Source organism: Macaca fascicularis, chromosome 5, assembly GCF_037993035.2.
Source record: "Macaca fascicularis isolate 582-1 chromosome 5, T2T-MFA8v1.1".
NCBI lineage: Eukaryota > Metazoa > Chordata > Mammalia > Primates > Cercopithecidae > Macaca > Macaca fascicularis.
This window is the reverse complement of record NC_088379.1, coordinates 46,943,478-46,965,097: the sequence shown is the minus strand read 5'-3', so window position 1 is coordinate 46,965,097 and position 21,620 is coordinate 46,943,478. Positions and strand designations below refer to the sequence as shown.

The window sequence follows — 21,620 nt, the reverse complement described above, 5'->3', positions numbered from 1 at the left end:
AAAGGATTGATACACTTTAAGTTCACTATATTACAATTACAATGTAAGGAGATGGCCTTATCTTCAAACTCTGGGGTAGATAATGTAAATTTCTGTAAGATTGAGCTAAAGATTTTTATTTCCACTTTATTTTGAAATAGGCTGGGAGAGAGAAGGTTTATGTAAACACATGTACTCTTTACATAAGTGACAGAAAAGCAGAAAAGAAAAATAACTCAAGGCAGTTCAGAGGAGGCTATTATGATTACACAACCTGCCTCCAAAGGACTTTTAAAAGCAATAGGAATAAGAATTTGGAAAAACTTATTAAAATTCATTGTTTTAGTGAATTCAATTGAGTCCAAAGAAGTCAAAACTTTCAGCTCTTCATGGGTAAGATAGCTTATGAGGTTTGGAAGTAAGAAAGAGGAAAAATAATGGAATCAATTTCATTGGGTTGACATGAGGCAGGATGGTATACAGTGTGGGAAGGGAAGAAGAAAGGAGGTAATCTATTTCACACAAGTAAAACTTGCAAAATGCACACATATCATATTTTAATAATTTGTCCCTATAAACATTATATTAGAAAATATCCTCCCTTCCCTGTTTCTCTGAGAAACAAACCTAGGAAGAAGAAGCAAGAGCCACTTAGCAATACTGATTGCCCTTGCTCATCCTTTGGCATCCAAATGAGGTTGTATTAAGCTAATGAATCTATGACCCTGTAAACCTAAGGCAAATGAATAATGCTATTTGGCCTTTCTTTCACTTTTTAATTTTTATTGGTTTGTTTTTCGATTGTCTGCAGAAACAGAAATGCAGGTAGTGTTGTTCAGAAGAATGATTTTCCTTCCCAAATGGTTCAGAAATACACCTACTTTTCCCACCTTGAATTCTGACTGGATTGAATGCTTCCTGATAAGTGCTGGTCGTTTCAAGATATGCAAAGTATCCAGGGGCCAATAGGGAATGGTTATGAGTCCCTTGATGTAACAAGGACTTTTTAATTAGAAAAAAACAAAACAAAACCAACCAACCAAACAAAACACCCAAACAACTGTTCGACCCTTTCAATTTGAATAAGAAATTCTTGCTATCGGAGAAGTAATAACAAGCACAAAACTCTTTACCCTTATCCTTCCAGGAGCTTATTATTCTCTGGTTTGCAATTCCTTTATTAAAAAGGATTTCCTTTCAAATGCTTTTGGTGAAATTGCAGTCTCCAACAGTTATGTTTTCTGTCTATTTAGTTGATTTCAGTTATCTTAAAAAAAGAAAGCATGGTTACAGTAAAAGCACAGTGTGTTCTGGAACTAGTAATTGACTGACCTGATCAGTTCAAACAAAGCATTTTTCTTTCTCAATTGATGGTGGACCCTAGGTGGCAAATTTTAGAACCAATATATCTCAAAGTGATGGCTTACTGAACTCTCCTGGCACTTAGAATGTTGGCACAAAAAGTCCTACCTTGCAAAGTTCTTACCTCCAAGAAAGATGATGTCCATTCTAAAACATTACTCAGAAACAAGCTGGTTTAGATATTCTAAATTTCTATATACACCATTGCTGTCCCTGGGACTGCCAGTTTGCATGGAAACACATCTTGTGGCATAATATCCCACCATTCTGAAGACATTTTCAGGAATACCAATACTTGGGAGAAATGTATTTGAGAACATTTAATTACCAGACTCTTTTAAGTTTAATTAGCACATATCACACATATCCCAAATACATACATACATATATATATATATGTTTTTTCTTTATCTCTCTCTTTTTTTTTTTAAAGACACAGAGTCTCATTCTGTTGCCCAGGATAGAGTGCAGTGGCATGATCATAGCTCACTTGAACTCCTGGGCTTAAACGATCCCACCTCAGCCTCCCAAGTAGCTAGGATTACAGGTGCATGCCAACATGCCCAGCTAATTTTTTTTTTTTTTTTAATAGAGACAGGCCTTGATATGTTGTCCAGGCTGGTCTCAAACTCCTGGCCTCAAGTGATTCTCCCACCTTGGCCTTCCAAAGTGCTGGAATTACAGGCATGAATCACCATGTCTGTTCAAAAAGACTAGTTTCAAATCCCAGTGTATAACAATATTTCTCTTTGCCTTTAAAAAATAATGACATGGTTACCTCTGGATCTTTCAGGAATGACTCAGTCTGTTGGTGTTATCAATCATTTACTGTCTCTTCCTTTATTCTTTCCCATCATTTGGACATTTGGCTGTTTACCCTGATCAAACCCATCCATTCACTTCTATTCTTAATAGAAGTTCTGGGAAACTGGAAGGGAACAAGTTAGAAGCTAAAGCTATTGGTGCAAATAAAGCTTTGGATTACCTGTGGATTTTGAATATCTCTTCCATTCCTGACCCCCTCAATGGCATGAATAATTCAGTATCTGAACATATGAATAGCCATGAATGACTGATAAAGACAATTCTCTTTATGATGCAGTTCAAGGAGCAGCTAGCTACAGTTTCCGTTTCTGCTGGTGCGCTATTCCCAAGCCCCACAGGCTTGCAGCCTTCTCATCAGCTGCTGTCCCTTTCAGTGGGGTAGGGGGATGAGGCAGTGATCACAGACACCTGGCTATGGCTTGCAGCAGAGTTACACAACTGCACACACAAAATGGCAGAGAAAGAGCAAGAGCTAAAAAGATTCTGGTTTGGGCCCAAATCACTAGTCATTTCACTTCATGAAGAAAAGCAAATACCTTATAAGCTTACATTATTTACAATGCTCAGATTTTTTGAACATTCACCCAAAGCTGAGGACCACCACGCAACAGGGAACAGTTCAATGAACTATGTACAGAATTTACAAGGAAGTTTACATAATAGTCTACATTCCATTAGCAAATTTATCTTTATGTTCACTGCTTGCTTTCAGGAAACAGATATATTTGTTTGTTTTTCTGTCCCCCTCATCCCAATAATGCTGATTGAACCACCATGAACAAATGCTTGTACATTCCTTTTTTCTCCCTCCCTCGGATATATGATTTACTTTGTTTAGGAAAGACAATGGTGACACATCACCCTTTGGTAAGATACTATTCAAAATTGTCCATATAAGAAATCTTGGAGATTATTTCCTTCTAGAAGTATTATAAATGTATCTTTTTTTGTTTAACTTGGCAAATTGTAATTGAATTCTTTCTTAATATTTATAAAATAGTCATTGATTTTAGAAAGATGGAATTTAGTCAACATTTCTGTGTATCGTACATAATGCTTTTTAAGGAATGCCTATCCTTGGACCCTTAAACCAAAGTTTATTCTCTGCACCACATTTTTTTCTCTTTGCATTTTCAAGACCCTTTGTTGATTATAATGCACAATAAAGATGGCGTGTATGAAAACACATATCATTCAGTTGGCAGAATTACCAACCAATCTGCTGTTTCTATTTGGCAATGTAGAAAACAGAGGCAATAATCCTGGATAATTCAAGCCAAAAATATGTCTTGACCTGGATCTTTGCTTCACAAAGCTGGTAAGTATAATGCACATGTCACCCCTAATATTTTAAGCCAAGGAACATGATTGGAAGGAATGAGTATGCAGTCATCACTGTCCAGTGAAAGATGGAATTTCCATGGGGCTTTCACAAGTGAAGTTTATGACACAGTTTATGTCACAGTTTCTGAACTATAAACGTGGGGTTACTTGGACATGACTTGGACATCAGAGAGTGGGTCTGTGTAACTTTCAGCCTCTTCCTCAGCTTAAGTAATGCAGGGGATTATGGCTATTTTCATGGCAAAAAGAAAACAACCCCAGTAATGATTGAATAATAATCCCTCTATCATGTAATAATCTGAATCTTTCAACAATGGGGCCAGTTTTGAGGGCACTTAAGAATGTCCAACAACATTTATGTTTTATGTACATGATTTTGGGCAAGACAAGAGAGACAGCCAGAGAAGGAAGTTGTTTTTTTTTTTTTTTTTTTTTTTTTTTTTCCTATTCACTGTTCAGCCTGAAAGGGGAGGATTTGGCTAGGAGTGGAGCCAAGGAGGGAAGACTTTGGCCTAGAGGTGTCCAGAAAGAAGTGGGGACAGAGGTCTTTAACCGTAAATATTAGCAGCTTCTCCATTCTTCTGGCTGCCATTGCGTCTAAAATCAGCTATTTAACAGGATTTGCATAATGCTGACTGTGGCCCCTCTACTGACCAGGAGGGCATATGGTGACGCCATTTTGTGCCTGATGGGTAGATTCAGGCTTAATAAGTTTACATTTTACAAAGGTTAAGATATGAATTCAAAATGTTCTCTTTTTTTCTCGAAGATGCTTTACATCTAAAACTACAGCATCAAAATCGTTAGATTTTTAAAGGCAAGATAAAAATATAATAAAAATACAAATATTCTCAATCTTTCCCAAGAAGAATAATCTAAATAGATAAAATAAATTGTTTGTTAAGGAACATAGATTACAGATACTTCCTATCTGATTTAGCATTTCATTCTTAAAAGCTTTTAAAAGAGCTTTGACACCCAGAATGATTCATTTTTATTAGGCATCAGCTAACAATTTTCCTTCCTGTGTTTAAAATAAATGGCTGCACAGTGGTTCCTTTGTCGTCATTACGGAATATTAACCTTACAATCACTGACATGGCCACATGCCACTCTATTTGGCCATTTTATGATGGCAAAGCATCTCACCCTGCCAAGGGACTGAAGGGTTTCAAAATGGATGACTTCATGCCCTAAGGCTGGGGATTTCCTTGACCAGGAAAGCGTGATAATACAACTAAAAATCCAAATAAAAATATGGTCCCTATAACCCCACTGTTTTCTCATGAAACCATTGAGATCATTTTTTTCTAGTTAAGCAGAGTTTTTGTACATATATTATCTTTAGCCTTAACTATCATTTCTTTTGAGGTTCTCTTTTCCTCTTGCTTTCTAAAAGAATATCTTTACTTTCTCCCCTTCAGCTCATCAGTAAAAATTCAGCATCATCTGTCCAGTGAAGTCTGTAACTTCCAGAAGCTGATGCTATTTTAAACATGGACCCTCATCACAGTCTTAGGGAAAAAGTTAGATCATTAAGCCAGGCCATTGTCCCTATTGCTGCCTCAACCCTTATTTCACACTCATGGGTCAGGTCCCAAACCTCCTGCATCACCGTTTGGTTAGCTTACAGTTTCATTCAGTCTTGCAAATGAACATACAGAATTCTTAGATATTAAGGTTGAAAAATAAAAGGACAGGGTTTCAATGACATAACATGGGAAGAATCTCAACTGTAGCTGGTTGGACATGTTTAGAATTATGTTGGGCTACTGAAGGATGCCCCTTCTATGAGAACCATGGCCAAGAGTAATCCACAAGCAGAGATAAGGCAGAGGAGCAATGACAGTGATTAATGAGTGTAGACAGGGTCTGTTCTTTAGGGACTCGTGCACGTGTTGGAAGCTCCACTGCTTTTGTCATTGCTCTTGTTTTTATCTGTAGTTCTGCTATTTTCAAGATTTTCTTTAAAATGGAAATCTGGTCCTGAAGGGGAATGACACCAACATGGGTGTTTGTGTATTTTCCAAAGCATTAATTCCAGTCTGGAATGCAGAGCTCAGAGAGCAGAGCCATAAAGTGGCAGCTGAGGCCTGTGTGACTAGCCTGTCACCATTAGATACTGCTCTCTAGAAGGCAAAGAAATATATACTATTTGATTTAAGATTTGGCAGTTCAGATAACTGCCCAGGCACCCTTTTCACAGCACATAAATCTTGCCTTCCTAATGGCAAGCGCAATATTTTTCTCAAGCAAAAACTGCTCACCATCCCCTTCCTCCCACACTCTCTGGAGCAGGAACTATGGAACTGGGGTGGCATGGCTTCCTGGCACAGCATCAAGGGGTTCCAGACTGATGAGATGAATTCAGGGCTGCATGTTTGAAATGGCCAGTTAGAAAAATGGTCATTCCCTCCCATTGCCTCCTTATTCTCAAGAAGAAAAGAAAAATGTTCTCAATGGCTACCAGGTCGACCAGGTTGGATTCTAATGTTAATTTAAAATTTGCCGGAAAGTCTGAGAAAGAAGCATGTTTCAGAATATCCAGCTTAATGGTGCGGTGAAGATGGCAGGTTGGGATTGTGTAACCTTGACTAGCACTTGCCCTTCCTTTCCTCTTCTATGGAGCTGTGGAGCCCTTTTACAACGGACACGGGAGAACTTAAGGATAGAAGGGACTCTTCTTTCCCTTTCTAAGCTCCTTTTTCTTTTGCCTTCTTCCTGGAAATCTGTAACTTATCAATGGCTTTGTTTTTTTCTTCTGAGATTCTGGAAATTGTTTTTTTTGTTTTTTGTTTGTTTTTTGTTTTTTTGTTTTTGTTTTTTTTTTTGTTATTTTTGTTATTTTTTTTTTTTTTGGCAGCAGAAGATTGTTACAGTTTACCAGGAAGTAGTGCAGGTGGACAGCAAGGTCCTCTTTTCATTTTCCCTAAAAAATAAATCAGTAAAATTCAGGGCAACTAGAAAAGACTGCTAAAGATCTACCTATTTAACTTCTCTCTTTTTGTTTGTTTGTAAACATGGCAATTAATAGAGCTCTTACAGAGCCGATAACCTGGACCAAGGTAGACTGGAAAAAAATATTTTTTTTTTTGTTTTGGCTTTTTGAAGTAAACATGGTGCAGTAATAAAACTGATATGCAAGACCTAAAACCAATTGGATGGCTGAATCTCTTACCTCAAGAAACAGCAGTATCGCTGTTGGGGACCTGTAAGGTTAAAAAACAATAGAAGAGGAAAGTAGTCTAAATGGAACCATTAGAACAGACCTCAGTGTACATAGTAAAGCCAATAAACGACATTAAAAAGAGAAAAAGTGATGGGGAAAAACATTCGGGACCACTTGTCTATGGAATTCACGTCAGTCAAGTCGGGGATCTTGACTTTGAGCTGGGAGGCGCGCCTGCGGATGCGCCCCTTGCTGGGCACCCCGTGCCGGTCCAGGGTGCGCCCATAGGCCTCACGGCTGCTCAGAGGCTTGCGGTACTGGATGCTGGCGCTGTCATAGGAGTACATGGTGGCCTTGGGGTCACTCACGCTCGTGAGCACTTCCGAGCCACTCGTCTCATTCCGGATTTCCAGGGTGCTGAGGAGAATGTTACCGTGGGCGTCGACCTGATGGCAAAAAGAACAGGCTCCGACACAAGTTGCAGGACCTTTGCCTGTTTTCATTAACCTGTTACTAATGATACCCCATAAGGCTCATTAAACATTGTCTCCCTAAACATCTGGCTTGATGTGCCTCCCGTGTGGAGATCGATCTATCTATCTATCTATCTATCTATCTATCTATCTATCTATCTATCTATCTATCTCTAATCTATCTGTCTGTCTGTCTATCTCTCTATCTCTCTTATCTCTCTATCCATCCATCCATCCATCCATCCATCCATCCATCCATCCACCCACCCACCCATCCATCCATCCATCCATCCATCCATCCATCCATCCATCCATCCATCCATCCATCCATCCAGCTGGCCATGCATCTATCTACCTTATCTATCTATCTATCTATCTATCTATCTATCTATCTATCTATCTATCTATCTATCTATCATCATCCATCCACCTTGCTAGTTTTCCAGCTGTCATCTGTCTCCACTCACAGAACACTAGTGTGTGTGTGCGCGCGTGTGTATTTCTTCTTGTTATAAAAGTGGTACATGGAAACAAAGCTAGAAACACAAAACAAAAAGTAAAAATTCATAATCCCACCTTCAGAGTCAATCATTAACATCTCGCTTGACTTCCAGAATTTTCTCTATTCATATATACTTACAAACACAGGTTCATTCATATATTTTGCCTTGCAACCTGCTTTTCTCAGTTAATAATACAGCCTGGGCATCTTTCCTTGTTAATAAATATTCCTCTGTGACACGCTTCATTAATAGCTTACATGAGTAAACCACAATTGAATTAATCTGTTGTTAGATGTTAAGGTTTGTTTTACTTTTGTAGTCTTACAGACAAGTCTAGAAGGAATATTTTATAGTTAAATCTTTGTGCATATCCATAATTATTTCCTCAGGTGAAATTGACAGATATAATTAATGGGTCAAAGGATATGCCTGGCTGTCCTTTGACTTTTGTTCCTCTACTGTTGTTCACAAATGCTTCCTGCAGTTCCAGTGATACCTATCGCAGGTTTCCTGGTTCTTCTCTATGTTATGCCCACACATACTCTTTTGGAACTACAGAAAATGTGAGCATAGTTTGGCTCAGGATGTGGCCTTGTTTAACTTCAAGCTGATATACTTTGCGAACTGATTTACCTGGAAGGGACGTGACTCATACATGAAAATGAGCTTGAAGTACTTCCAAGGCCAGTAGAGGGAGCTGTGCTAACATGTGTATTAGCATAGTGCCTGACTTACAGTAAGGGTTCTATAAATGCTTTTGAATGAGATTAATCTTAGTAAACACCTAACACACTAGGTATAGGTAAGGAGGCAAAAGAGCCTGGCAAAGAAGAGATAGAGAAAAACATGGGTGGCAAATACAAACAAGAGAGAAAGAAAAGAAAGGGACAGAGGATAGATAGCACATGATGGTACAACCGTAGTACAGTTTAAAGAACTAAGATTTATTGAGTTTCCACCATGAGCCTAGCATATATATTACTTGTTTAATACAGCAACCCTATTTTAAAAGGCCATCCATACCCATTTTATAGATAAGGCAACTGAGATTTAGAAGAGTTAACAGTCTGGCTCGTTTACTCAGCTAGTAAGTGCCAGCCCTGATATTAGAACCTATGTGTATCTGATTCAAAGCACTTTCTACTGGGAGGACCAGGTCACAGTCCTTGGCCTTTGTTACACACCATAGGAAATTCAGTGATGCATTTGTTAGCTTTAAGATTTGAGTTGGCTGGAGAGAGAAATGGCAACCGACTCTGGTTTCCGTCATCTCTCTCTCCTTTTTTATCTGTCATTATTTCCCTCTGTGAAGCATTTTGCTTCGGACTAATTGGGCTACCCACATGCCCTGACCATATACCTCTATTGGTGGCTTTATTCAGGGAGTTATTATTATTATTATTTTGTTGTTAATAACTACTATTTATTGAATTCTATTGTGTAATTTATCTCAGTAATTCCAGTATTTCAGTAATTGAATCTTACTGAGCAATTTACCTTAGTTATAACAACACTATGACATATATGTTATCCTAATTCAGCAGACAGGGAAACCAAGGCTCAAAGAAGTTAAGTAAATTAAACAATAAGATTAAACAGCAGTACCAAATTTGGGATTAAAACACAGAATATTCTTTGTCTCAAATATTATTTTCTCTCTCTTTGTATGTTAATCAAATCCACCTGTTTTGGCCAAGGCTCAATTTAAATCCTGTTTTCTTTGTGTGCCTTTGTACTTTGCCTGCCCACAGTCACCTCCAAAACTTTCTCCCAACATTTATTGAGTGCTTACTGCGTGAGAGATAAAGTGTTAGGTGTCAAGGATATATGCTGAGCACAATGAGCGTCCTTACCATCAAAAACCCTTAGCACTGACTTTTACAACAGAATTTACAAACTCGGCCACCTACAGGGACCAAGAAGCATGACTGAGTAGGGCCAGGTGAGAGTAAGTAATTAAGTGAAGTTAGGGAATGGTGATGCCTATGGGGCCTTGGAGAGCAGATGTCTAAGGAGGAGACTGCAACTCAGCTCCGGTTGACAGCTACACTGAATGGACTAGACCCTAATGTTGCCAGATCACCCCCTTTACCAGAAAACCTGAACATATTGATTTTTATTTTGTCTTCCCTTAAAGTTGGCTCAATAGTGTAAAAATGATTTTTCGGTCAGATGAAACATATCTGTGTCCAGATCTGACTTTTGCACTTTTGCATAGCCAGTTAGGGATCTCTCTTTTTTTTTTTCCATTCACATATCCTTTAGCATATATTACTTTGTGTTGATGTTGACTTTAGGTTTCAGTCCTATTTTCCCAACCAGAGCTATTGGGGTGCTCAGGGGCTAGATAATGAGGGCCTGGACTAGGACAATGTAGCAGAAAGAAAAGGAAAACTACACTAAAGAGGAGCTTTTGAAAAATGTTTAAAATAGAAATGAAATTGATTTGGCAACTGATTAGATTTGTAGCACAAGGAAGGGAAGGTGATCTGGAAACTGTCAGCCTGTTAGGCTGAAAGGATTACATTGTCATCAGCAAAATGGGGTGTCTGGTGTGTGTTGCATGTATAGGGTGGAAAAAAAGAGTTTGCTGTTTAGGTTGAATTTGTGATATATGTTAGGCATCCTTGTGGTGGTGTCCAGCAAGTAATGTATATGTGGTGATGACTGGGATAATGTTGGGGCTGAGATTATTTTAGGAGTGGGAGGCACCTATGCAGTCAGTGAAAGAGACACAGAGAAACTATAGAGGTAGAGAACAGAATGCTATGAAGAGAAACTCAAGGAGGGAGAAGGGTATCCAGAAGGAGAGAATGGTCAATAGTGTTTCAGAGAGAACAGGGGGAATGAAGAAGGCTCACAGATTTATCAGTAAGACCATTTGTGGTCTTAGAATAAGAGCTGAAGCAGAACCTGAATTTCAACGGATTAAAGACTGAATTGGTAGCAAGGAGGAGAAGGGAGTTTACATGGACTCTCCTTTTCAAAAGTTTGCAGGTCAAAGGAAGAAAAGAAATAAAAGCATTAGCTCAAACATATCAGGATAGGGTGTCAAGTGAAGCTGGAAGAGACACAGTAGACAGGAAAAGGAGAAGGATTGAGAATGGCAAATTCTATGGGAGTGAGTGAGGAAGTCAAAGATATGGGAGGATAACAGGCTACATTCAGAAATGGGAATTTTACACATGGAGATATGGGAGGTAGAATATTTCTGAGCAATGGGAACATGTACTAATGTTTGCTTGAGACTTGAGGCCAGGTGACGGTGAAGGTCGTTGGGAATAATGAGCTAGATGCAGTCTCTGTCCTCTACTGTATGTCTATAATTGAAAAAGTCATGTACATGAAAGTTGACATTACTGAGGATGGTAGGGTTGAAGTGATGAGGACCAAAATGCTTGAATTCCTTAAAGGAGGGAGAAGTATGTTATAAGATAAGGACTGGAGCACATGATTTTGTTAGGTACTTTGGAATAGATAAGATAATCACAAAATATGAATTTTGTCCATAAGACATCATTACCTTCTTAGAGATATATGAGTGAAGCATAATATTGGGAGTGACAAGTTTTCAATCAAATTCTAAATAGCATAATATATATCATGATTAGGGATTCATCAAAGTGAGAAATCACTGGGGGGGCGGGTCACAGAAGCCTTCTTGTAATAGCGGGGCTTGCATTGAGTTTTAAAAGATGGGTAGAGGACAGAACAAAAATTGAGAGTTGAAAGCTATGTTATTATTCTAGTTTTATTATCTACTCAGAAATGGCCTTGGATAAGTCTGCATCTCAGTTCTGTTATCCATAAATGGAAGGTTTTCATTAGGTAATCTCAAGGGTTGGCTTTCAATCGTTGACAGTTTTTGATTATGGAGAACATTCCAGGTGGAGGACATAGCATTCTGAAAAAATGCTTGTAAAATGGAATCATGTGATCTGCATTCTATGCATCATTAAGTTACATTATTATGAATCTTTCTAAGTAAACAAAATTGCTAGAATTTATCGGCTAGTGAAGCATACAGATGCTCCTAATTAAACAGAAGTCAGGGTTAACAAGGTACATTTTATTAACCTATGTTGGTTAACCTTGGTGCAGATTCATGTGTGCCTAACGATTGCATGAAGTTTACCAGTATGTGCAAATCCCTCAATATTCTCTGTCACTGAGCTAGAAATCATAGCATTAAGTGGGTTTGACATTTAAGATAATGGATCTAGTTTTGCAACTATCCATGAAAGCTGATTTCATTACTATAGAGTTACATCAACATTACCATGTTATTTTTCAGGAAAATTTTTAAAGTACCTATATAACAATTGTTGCCCACTTCCATTTTCTTTCTTACCCAGTGTAGGTCTTGTCCTAAAGGCTGATGTTAACAGACTGTCTATGTGTGTGTGTGTGTGTGTGTGTGTGTACATGCTCATGCATTTCTTCTACAGTGTGATACTTTACCCTCACCCTCCAGCTTTCTGCTGTCGGGTAAGGTATACATGTGGTAGCCATACCACTACTGATATCCACAAGTTTCTTGTTGGTTCTGCTGTAACCCATTCTCCTTGGAGAAGAGTGGCTTTCCCTTTGCCTCAACCATATCAGGGCATCTAAGTTATTCTTATATCTGAAGCTGACACAGCTTTCCAAAAATAATATCCATGGAAAAAGGGCTATTATTTCTTCATATCATCAGAGGGAGCAAGAAGTCATGTTGTACATTGACCCAACATCTGCAGTGATTAAATGCTGCCTAATTAATAAAGACATATCAAAATATCTATATCTGAGTTGAGCACAATCCAGATTGAAGGTTTTTAAACCTTGAGTCAGAAGGAAGTGAGGCAAATTAAAATTGTTAACATGCTGAATTTCTAAGGCAGGTAGAGACCAGCAGATTTTTTTCAAAAGTTGCTGATGTTGAAAGAACTATCCCGTGGGATAATTATTCCCCACTCCTCACAGTGCCCTCAAGTATGGGAATTCCTACTCTAAGCCCCAGGAGAGAATCTAAGGGAGGAACATGTACAACTTCTTTTCTCCTTCTCCCCTCTCACTGCTCCCCACTGATCTATGTGGCAGCTATATTTAGAAGAAGGAAGCAGGCATTCTAGGCTCTGTGCCTTCTGGAGTTTTCTGTCTCTGATCTACTTACTGAGAGGGTGCATGTTGAATACTGCTGTGCTTTTGGGTAAAGTCTGCAGTTGTTCATCAGTTCCAGTGACAGGGGAGGTAAGTCTGTTTCTGATTAGAAGGAATGACTACAGTATATTAATCATACATTCCTCAAACCAACATAATGGATTCTCTTTTTTAAAGTTTAGAGTGCCATTGAACCTAAATTTAGAGAAAATGAATGTAATTATGAATAAGGCTTCAGGAGGGCCAATCAAGAAACCTTCCTCTTCCACTTCAGATAGATGACCAGTAAAGGGGAGCAGAGAATGCAGTTTAGTTCTGCAGCCCCAAGGGCTTGGCAATATTTCACTCTCACTCTACTCCTTATTAAACAGGCATATTTCCTGGCTGCAAAAGGCAATTTTAGGTGGATCATGGATAATCATTTAAAATGTTAATAGTAGTTCATGCATTCACTCACTCATTTATTCAATCAATGTTTACTGAGTGCCTACTATGCCTTAGGCACTGTTCCAGACACTGATGAAGACATCAGCCCCGCCATAAGCAATAGAACATCATGTCCCTCATTTTATAAATTCAGAGATCTCAACAAATAAAGTCTCTTGATGTTACAGTCTCCTGTACAAACACTGGAACCCTGACCCGCTATTGATTCTAAATGTTTTACTGGACAAATACTATGACCTCTTTCAAATGCAGGTTGTCAGCGCCCTTTCCAAGAGCCTCTTTGAAGTTTGCTCTCCTGCAACCACGATGTCCACCTTCTTCTTGCCTGCCGAGCCTTTCTCTCATCTCCTTCCTGAAGGTCATGACACCCAGCCTTAAGGCCTGCTGATCCCAGACAAGTCTTACAGGGGCTCTCATGTAAAGAAAGGCCTGGAATTTTACTTCATAAAGATCTGAGGTGGCAGGAACAATCCAGCTTCTGGCTGGCGAACACTTTTCTTCCTTCCTCCAGTGCACTGTTTATAAACCCCATTATCTGGTTTCTAAATTCTAACTCTGATGACACAACAATCCTGGGAAGATGGTGGTGAGCAAAACAGATAAGGTTCTTGAAATACTGGTGTTCACGTTGTTATGGAGGAAAATGGTCAATACCATCTCTCCTCCTAAAATTAGTTTTTTAAAAATCAGGTAACATTATGAAGAAAGCAAAACAGCTGCATGTATCTTGTAATGTATTTAGGGAAATATGACCAGTTGGTGATTTTGTGCATATTTTTCTTAACATTATATTCATGCTCACATTTCATTATGACAAGGGAAAAATCTAAAGTAATTCACATTTCCTTATTTTCTCCTGGACCTTACTACAGAAGAACCTAAAGGATAGTGCTGCATGGATGTTTAGAGGCATCTAAATCTCAAAATGGCCAGAGCAGAACTCTTGATCTTCTCTCTTCCCATCCAACTTGTTCCTTCCACTGAGTGTCCCATTAGAATGTTACTCCAAGGGGGCAGGGATGTTGTATTATTCACAGCCGTTTCCCCAAAGCCAAGAAAAGTACTTGGCATATAGAAGCATTCAATAAATATCTTTGAAATGAATGAACGGGGATAAATACATTGGGTATAGTGGTTAATTTTGTGTGTCAACTTGGCTAGGCTGTGGTTTCCAGTTAGGTCAAACACTAGTTTAGATGTTGCTGAGGAGGTATTCTGTAGATGTGATTGGCATTTACAGTTACTGTAAGTAAAGGAGATTACACTCGATATTGTGAGTGGGCCTCATGCTATTGATTGAAAGCACTGAGAGCAAAAACTGAGGTTTCCAGGAAAAGAAGAAATTCTGTCTCCACACGGTACTGTAGAAACGTTGGCCAAGTTTCCAACATGCCCTGCAGATTTCAGGCTAAAGATTGCAACATCAACTCTCATCTGAGTTTCCACCCTGCAACCTGCCTGACAGATTTTGGACTTGCCAGCTTCCACAATTGCAAGAAATGATTCCTTAAAATAAATCTCTTATCATTTGTATGTTGGTTCTATTCCTATTGGTTCTGTTTCTCTGAAGAACCCTGACTGATACAAAAGGCATGCCAAAAATCATAGGGTGATTCTCAAATGACTGAAGTCCAGAGAACACTGATGTGATGGCTGTACTATTTCTTTCCTTAGCATAAATCTGAAGCGAATGTGCAGATTTATTTTCTGACTTGGGTTCAGCCTTTCTTCCGCCCCTTCCATCTCACTCACTCTCTCCTCTCTGCCTCAACATCCTCAGTGAGTGCCTTAGGCTGTGAAAAATGTTGCCACTCACAGAATTGAACTGCTGTGGATATTTTCAATATATAAATATAGCTGAACTCATTTTAGTAATTGGAATAAAATATAATCTTGTTTTCAGTGGCAGTTTTAAAGCCCTGTCGAGGAATACCTCTGGGCTCAATCTACTTTGCACTTGCTAGCCAATTCAATTAGATTCGTATTTACTGAGTGGTTCTGAAGCACAGAGCAGGAAACCAAGTGAAGTGGGGCTGGCTACAGAATAAGCTAATTCACTGTCCTCAAGAAGCCTACACTCTACTTAATGAAGCCAACCGGTGCGAACCGCTGCCTTCCCTTGTAGAGAACACACAGTTGCAACAACCCAGCATTCATCTTCCCATCCCTCTAATAGAATGTACTGTATTGGCTGTTGCTGTCAGTCATTTGCTCTCACCAGGGCTGCCGAACCCTAATCTCTTAGCCTGGAATTCCTGAAACCTTTTATGCGGGGAGGAGATGGGAGGTTCTGGTGATGCTTTGCATGTCTCTTTGCATATCCTGAAAGCTTGTGGCAGAAGTGGAAACTTTATTATCATTTTGAGAAGGAACAGAAGATTAAGTGCAAATTTACATAAATCTAAGACAAATAAATTATATTATCCAGGAAATAGAAAAGGAAAAAAAGAAAAACAAAAATAAAACGAAACAACTGGCAATTTTCCGGAACATTACTCAGGTAGATACATTTATCCTGGATTCCTTTCTTTTCCTTATTTCTCCCATTCTATGTTTTAGCAGGTCCAAATTGCTCTACTTTTAAATACATCCTGATTCTGTTCACTTTTTTCTTTCTTTTTTTAGTATTTATGAGCACATAGCAGGTGTATTCCATGTCTTCTTCTTTCCACCATCACCTCTTGCATCTTAAGTGATCTTCCTCTTTCCAGAAATGTTGCCCTGTGGTCCTTTCTCTGCATAGAAGCTCGAGTGATCATTTAACAATGTAAAACAGGGCGACAGAGCGAGACTCCATCTCAAAGAAAAAAGAAAAATGCAAAACAGGCCGGGTGCAGCAGCTCAAGCAGGTAATCCCAGCACTCTGGGAGGCCGAGGTGGGCTGATCACCTGAGGTCAGGAGTTCTAAACCAGCCTGGCCAACATGGCGAAACCCCATCTCTACTAAAAATACAAAAATTAGCCGGGTGTGGTGGCAGGCACCTGTAGTCCCAACTACTCAGGGAGGCTGAGGCATGAAAATTGTTTGAACCCAGGAGGCAGATGTTGCAGTGAGTCGAGATTGCACCACTGCACTCCAACCTAGGTGATAGAGGGAGACTCTGTCTTTAAAAAAAAAAAAAAAAGAAAAAGAGAAAGTAAAATAAATGATGTCTATTTATATCGTCTGTTTACTCTGTGTGTATCTTCTAGTTACTTTCCAAAACATAGAATGAATTCCAAATTTCTTACCCTAGTCCAAAAAGCACCATGTGGTTTGGTTCCTGTGGGTACCTCAGCTCTCATTTCCTACCAGGCTGCTTTTGAGCACTGCACCAGCCACACCAGCCTTATTTTGGCTGTCTCTTGTTGCTCCTAAGTCCACAGGGCATTCTCACCTGCTATGCTTCTCTTGTGCAATGCTGTTTCTTGCCCACATTGTTACCTGGCTAGCTTCTCATCATTTTCTTTACCATATTTATCATCATCTGCCATTATATCGTGTGTTTATTCACATATTTATCAATTACCTCAACTGGAATATAAGCTCCAGGAGGGCAGGTGCTTTTTTGTTATTCATCACTACTCAGTATGTCCTCCTTGCTTTTCCAGAACTGAGCCTAAGATACATTTTGCTGAGTAAATGTCTGCAGAATGGGGAAATCTGAAACTTACACTTTGAGCCATCTCTCTGAACTCTGAGTTTCAATGGCCAAGGACACCAGCAGAGGTGGCTAGAATCTCTAGGATCTCCAGGGTTGTGGTTCTCAGACATTGAGGTATATCTGAATGAATTGGGAAGCTTGCTAAAAACACCAGTTTGAGTTCATCTCATTTTGGATTGATCCTCCTAGTCTGTATTCCACCCAAACATCCCAAGGGTCCTAGTAGGTAGTGGTGGATGCCTATTAGTTTGACCTATCTGATTCCATTCTACCTTCCTGTGATGATAATGCCCTGATACTCTTTTGGTTCATATGGTTGAAGTATGCCTGATTGCATCTTCTAGGTTCTAGGGACACGTGTGTGATCCAGACCTGGGCATTTAGCATTTTCCATCTTCCTGGTGAGAAGAATTGATTTGTGCATGAAAATATGACAAGTCTGTGCAAAAAGACTCAATCCTGGGCCTTTTTAAATTAGAACTATTGGATATAAGAAATAATTTTGTGCTAGGGTCAAAGAGATTTGACACTATAAACTTGGAACTTTGGGACCACCATGAGGGAAGGGTCAAAACAAAGTCAATATAAAAGAAAGCAGAATTAAGAGATGAAGAGAGATACTTCTGACAAATTGTTTGGGCACCTGGAACAGCACATGTGAAACTAGGACTATGCTGCAACCTTTCTAGTCGTGTGGACCAATAAATCCCTTTCCCTCCTCTTTTATTCTTAAACTAGTTAAATAAAGTAGACTTCTTTCTTGTTCACCAAAAGAGATCTAGATATCTGGGTAGAGAAAAAAATAGAAAATAAAAGACAGAGATTCCTGAAAAGGAAAATTAGACTTCTGAAGACTGGAGATAGGATAGTATTAAATCAAGGCTAGAGAACAAAAAGTGAACGAAGCCAGATTTGGCCAGGGGTTTGAGGAATAAAGAAGTTCATGAACTATCAACACAGGCTGTCAGTAGAAATTCTGGATGTTAGGTATAGATGGTGAAAGTTTCATCAAAGGCAGGATGAGTTTTCCAGTTGGTCTGAAGTCCCAGGCTCAAAGACTGACAGATATGGAGCTGTTTCAAGCTGGACCTAAAGACAGAGCTGTATACCTTTACAATGCCCACCTCCACCTGCACATTGCATCCTGGAATTAACCACAATACAGAGCTGATTCACATTTAGAAACTTGTCTGTAAGTGTTTGGGTGACTCACGATGGAGAACAGGAATGGGAGAGAAGAGGCCAGATCAAAATACTAATATCTGATTCTAAGGGGAAAAAAATCTATTTCTTGACTATTGGGGATGCAGCCACATATTTGGTATTGTGAAAGGAAAATAAATCTTGGGGCCCCAAAATCACTAAGCTAAAGGCAAAAGTCAAACTGGGAACTGCTTAGGTACACCTGCCTCCCATTCTATTCAAAGTCACCCCTCTGCTCACTGAGGTAAATGCATATCTGATTGCCTTCTTTGGAGAGGCTAATCAGAAACTCAAAAGAATGCAACCATTTGTCTCTTATCTACCTGTGACCTGGAAGCCCCCTCCCTGCCTCGAATTGTCCCTCCTTTCCAGATCAAACAAATGTTCATCTTACATATGTTGATTGATGTCTCATGTCTCCCTAAAATGTATAAAGCTGTGCTCTGACCACCTTGGGCATATGTCGATGGGACTTAATGAGGCTGTGTCAAAGGCACACGTCCTCAACCTTGGCAAAATAAACTTTCTAGATTAACTAAGACATATCTCAGATACTCAGGATTCACAGTATGAATCTTTGGCAGATATCCTCTGGTGTCCCCTGTGACACAGAATGACTGAATCGGTATCTGCTCACAGACCACCCAAGCTACAATTTCAGCCATTTCATTTATTTGCAAATGGACAGGCATTGTGGCTAGTATGTATAACTGAAAAAGTTCAAGATGAGTATAAAAGTGGCCCAGAGGTAGCTTACTTAAAGCCTAGTCATACTGTGAAATCTATCTTTCAAAACTCTAAATACCATCTCTAGTTTCAAATGATGCCTGAGGGGCTTATGAATCTACAGTCTTTATCACCTTAGAGGTTGAAACTCTCCTAATGTCTGGATCTAGCATCTGCACTGATATAAAAAGATGCTTCAGAGCAGCTGGAGGAAATATAAATCAAGACAAAGCAAGCACTCCTGAAGCTTCAGTACAAATACCCCTTGACCTGGCTGCCCAGCCAGAGCTATCAAAAGTAATGTGTAATAACTGAACAAGGCCACTCTATGCTCCAGTGAACCAAGGCAAATACTGAAGAAATCCCTCAAATGAAAATTGTTTGGGACCAGGGCACAGATGTCATTTAAATTTAACTGTTTACAAGCATCTGAAAGTAGAGGATCATCCAACCATTATATTTAAAAAAATTAATAGTCTTTTTTATATTTTTGAGTTTAACTGGCGGGTAGCAATTTAAAATACCACGCAGTTTGCATTATGAATGTAACTGCTGAAATGACACATTGAATAGATGAAGCAAATACTTGCTTTGTTATTGACATATTATCCATCTGGGCTTTTAGTTTTAGAAGAGGATAAGAAAGTTAGGAACTACAAAACCTAAGCAGGTGCAGGGATGATTATAACTTGCATGAGATGGTAATGCTGTATTATTATCCCACCTAAATATGAAGAAGTTTATAAAATTGATACAGGAGATAGAAAGAAATTATTTAGACAAATAGTAAGGACAACAGAGTCCTTGGCGGAATTTCTGTTTTAGCAAAAAACAGCCCCCAAAATCGTTTCTTTTCTAACAAACAGCAGCCTGAAAAATCAAGCTATAGACATAGGTAAGGAAGTTGGAAGCTTTCATGGTGAATGCTGGCAGCTGTGCCAGTAGAAAAGGGCGACCTGGAAGCCAGGTATGAACATGAAGGCTCCATCTTCTCTTTCCTTTGTCATCCCATGTACAGTACAGAGAAGCAGGCAACATGGCGCCATCCAGGTAGAGAACACATTTGCATAATAAAAAATTAGAGTGGGGTGGCCAGCTCTTTCACACACTATGCAAATGGCACATCTAGCCTTAACCAGTTTTTTGAGCCTTATGCAAATGGCAGACCTGGTCTGACTAATCTTTCATGCCCTATGTAAATCAGACACTGCCTCCTCTTATTCAACTATAAAACCTATTGCATTTCACCACAGACCAGAAGACCCCCTTGGGAGCCCTCTCTCTGCAGGAGAGAGTGTTTCTCTTTCTTTCGCCTACTAAACCTCTGCTCTTAACCTCACTCCTTGTGTGACTGCGTCCTTGATTTCCTTGGCATGAGACGATGAACCTTGGGCAGTCCCAGACGAACAGTGCCATTTCAAAATCTTAGCCATAATGCTCCTTTGAAGATTACATGTGATGTTATATGGCACTGTGATTCAAAAAGAACAGCAGAGGTTGATATAAAGCATACTTAATTTTTTTTTTGAAAATAAAAATGATAGGAACAGTAAGACAGTCTGGAGCAGAAGCTGAAGTGGAGTATAGTCTCTTTTTCTTACTTATTATGAATATGTAAGAATTTTATAAAACATAATGTAACACTGAATGCTTTGTGTGGTTTCTAAAAACATCTTAAATGGAGAACAACTCTCCAGTATTTATCAATTAATTAATTCATTCATTTAACAAGTACTTATTTGGTATCTACCTTTTAGCTTCTAAGGAAAGAACAATAAATGTAATAGACAAGGGCTCTGGGGTGTATAATTGGGAAGCTGTAGCTTAATAAGAGAAACAGATTTTAAAATATAATTATACAAATAAACATATACTAACTATCATGGAAGTCCTATAGTGGAAAAGCACAGGATCCCATGAGAACAATTAACAAAGACACCAAATAATAAATCAAGAGTAAGGGTATCTGTTAAGGCAACCCCAAAGTAGTAGCATTTATGGTAAGAACTGCTACAATTGAGAAATTGAGAAAAGCCCAATATGACCTTCAATTTCGCTAATCCTTTTTTCTGTTGTATACAATGTGATGTTGATTCATCTAAGAAAAATTTAAATTCTGTGATTTCCATTGTCCCACTTTTATACTTTCAGTTATCTTCTGAAACTCCCCATTTCTTCATATACCATATCAATTTTTCCTATGGACTTTATTTGAAACTTTTTATTTGGAAATTATTATAGATTCCCAGAAAGATGCGAAGATAGCGCAGAGGGGCCCCATGTACTCCCCTACTCAGATTCTCCAACTGATTACATCTTACATAACTATGATATAATATGAAAATCAGGAAAGTGACATTGACATAAAGTGTGTACAGTTCTGTGTAATTTTATTGGATATATAGATTCATGTAACAAGCATTCCAATTAAGTTACAGAACTATTCCATCACTGCAATGATCTCCCTCACACTACTTCTTTATAATCAGTCACAACCATCCACATCCTTCCCCACTATCACTAACTCCTGGCACCCACGAATCTGTTCTTCATCTCTATAATTTTGTTATTTCAAGAGTGTTATATAAATGGAATAATACAGTATTATAACCTTTTAATACTGGCTTTTTTCACTCAATCTAATGCCCTTGAGAGACATCCAAGTTTTTGTGTGTATCAATAGCTCATTTCTTTTTTATTGGACTAGTACTCCATAGTATGAATATACCACAGTTTGTTTAACCATTCATCTATTGTAGGATATTTTGGCTGTTTCCAGTTTTGGGCTATTTCTTATGAACTT

General features: G+C 38.8%; 2 protein-coding genes across 10 annotated transcripts in view; both read right to left on the bottom strand.

Annotated features, from left to right (window-relative positions):
* Positions 1-21,620, bottom strand: part of ATP10D (ATPase phospholipid transporting 10D (putative)) — a 279,019-nt gene that overhangs the window by 170,619 nt on the left and 86,780 nt on the right. The window lies entirely within an intron of this gene.
* GABRB1 (gamma-aminobutyric acid type A receptor subunit beta1) overlaps positions 4,871-21,620 on the bottom strand; it is a 447,091-nt gene continuing 430,341 nt past the window's right edge. For all 9 annotated transcript variants that reach the window (XM_045392330.3, XM_045392329.3, XM_065544972.2 and 6 more), the window contains one exon: positions 4,871-7,125. In XM_045392330.3, coding sequence (XP_045248265.1) covers positions 6,781-7,125 — 345 coding nt within the window. In that variant the 3' untranslated portion in view covers positions 4,871-6,780. The remainder of the gene's footprint in view (positions 7,126-21,620) is intronic.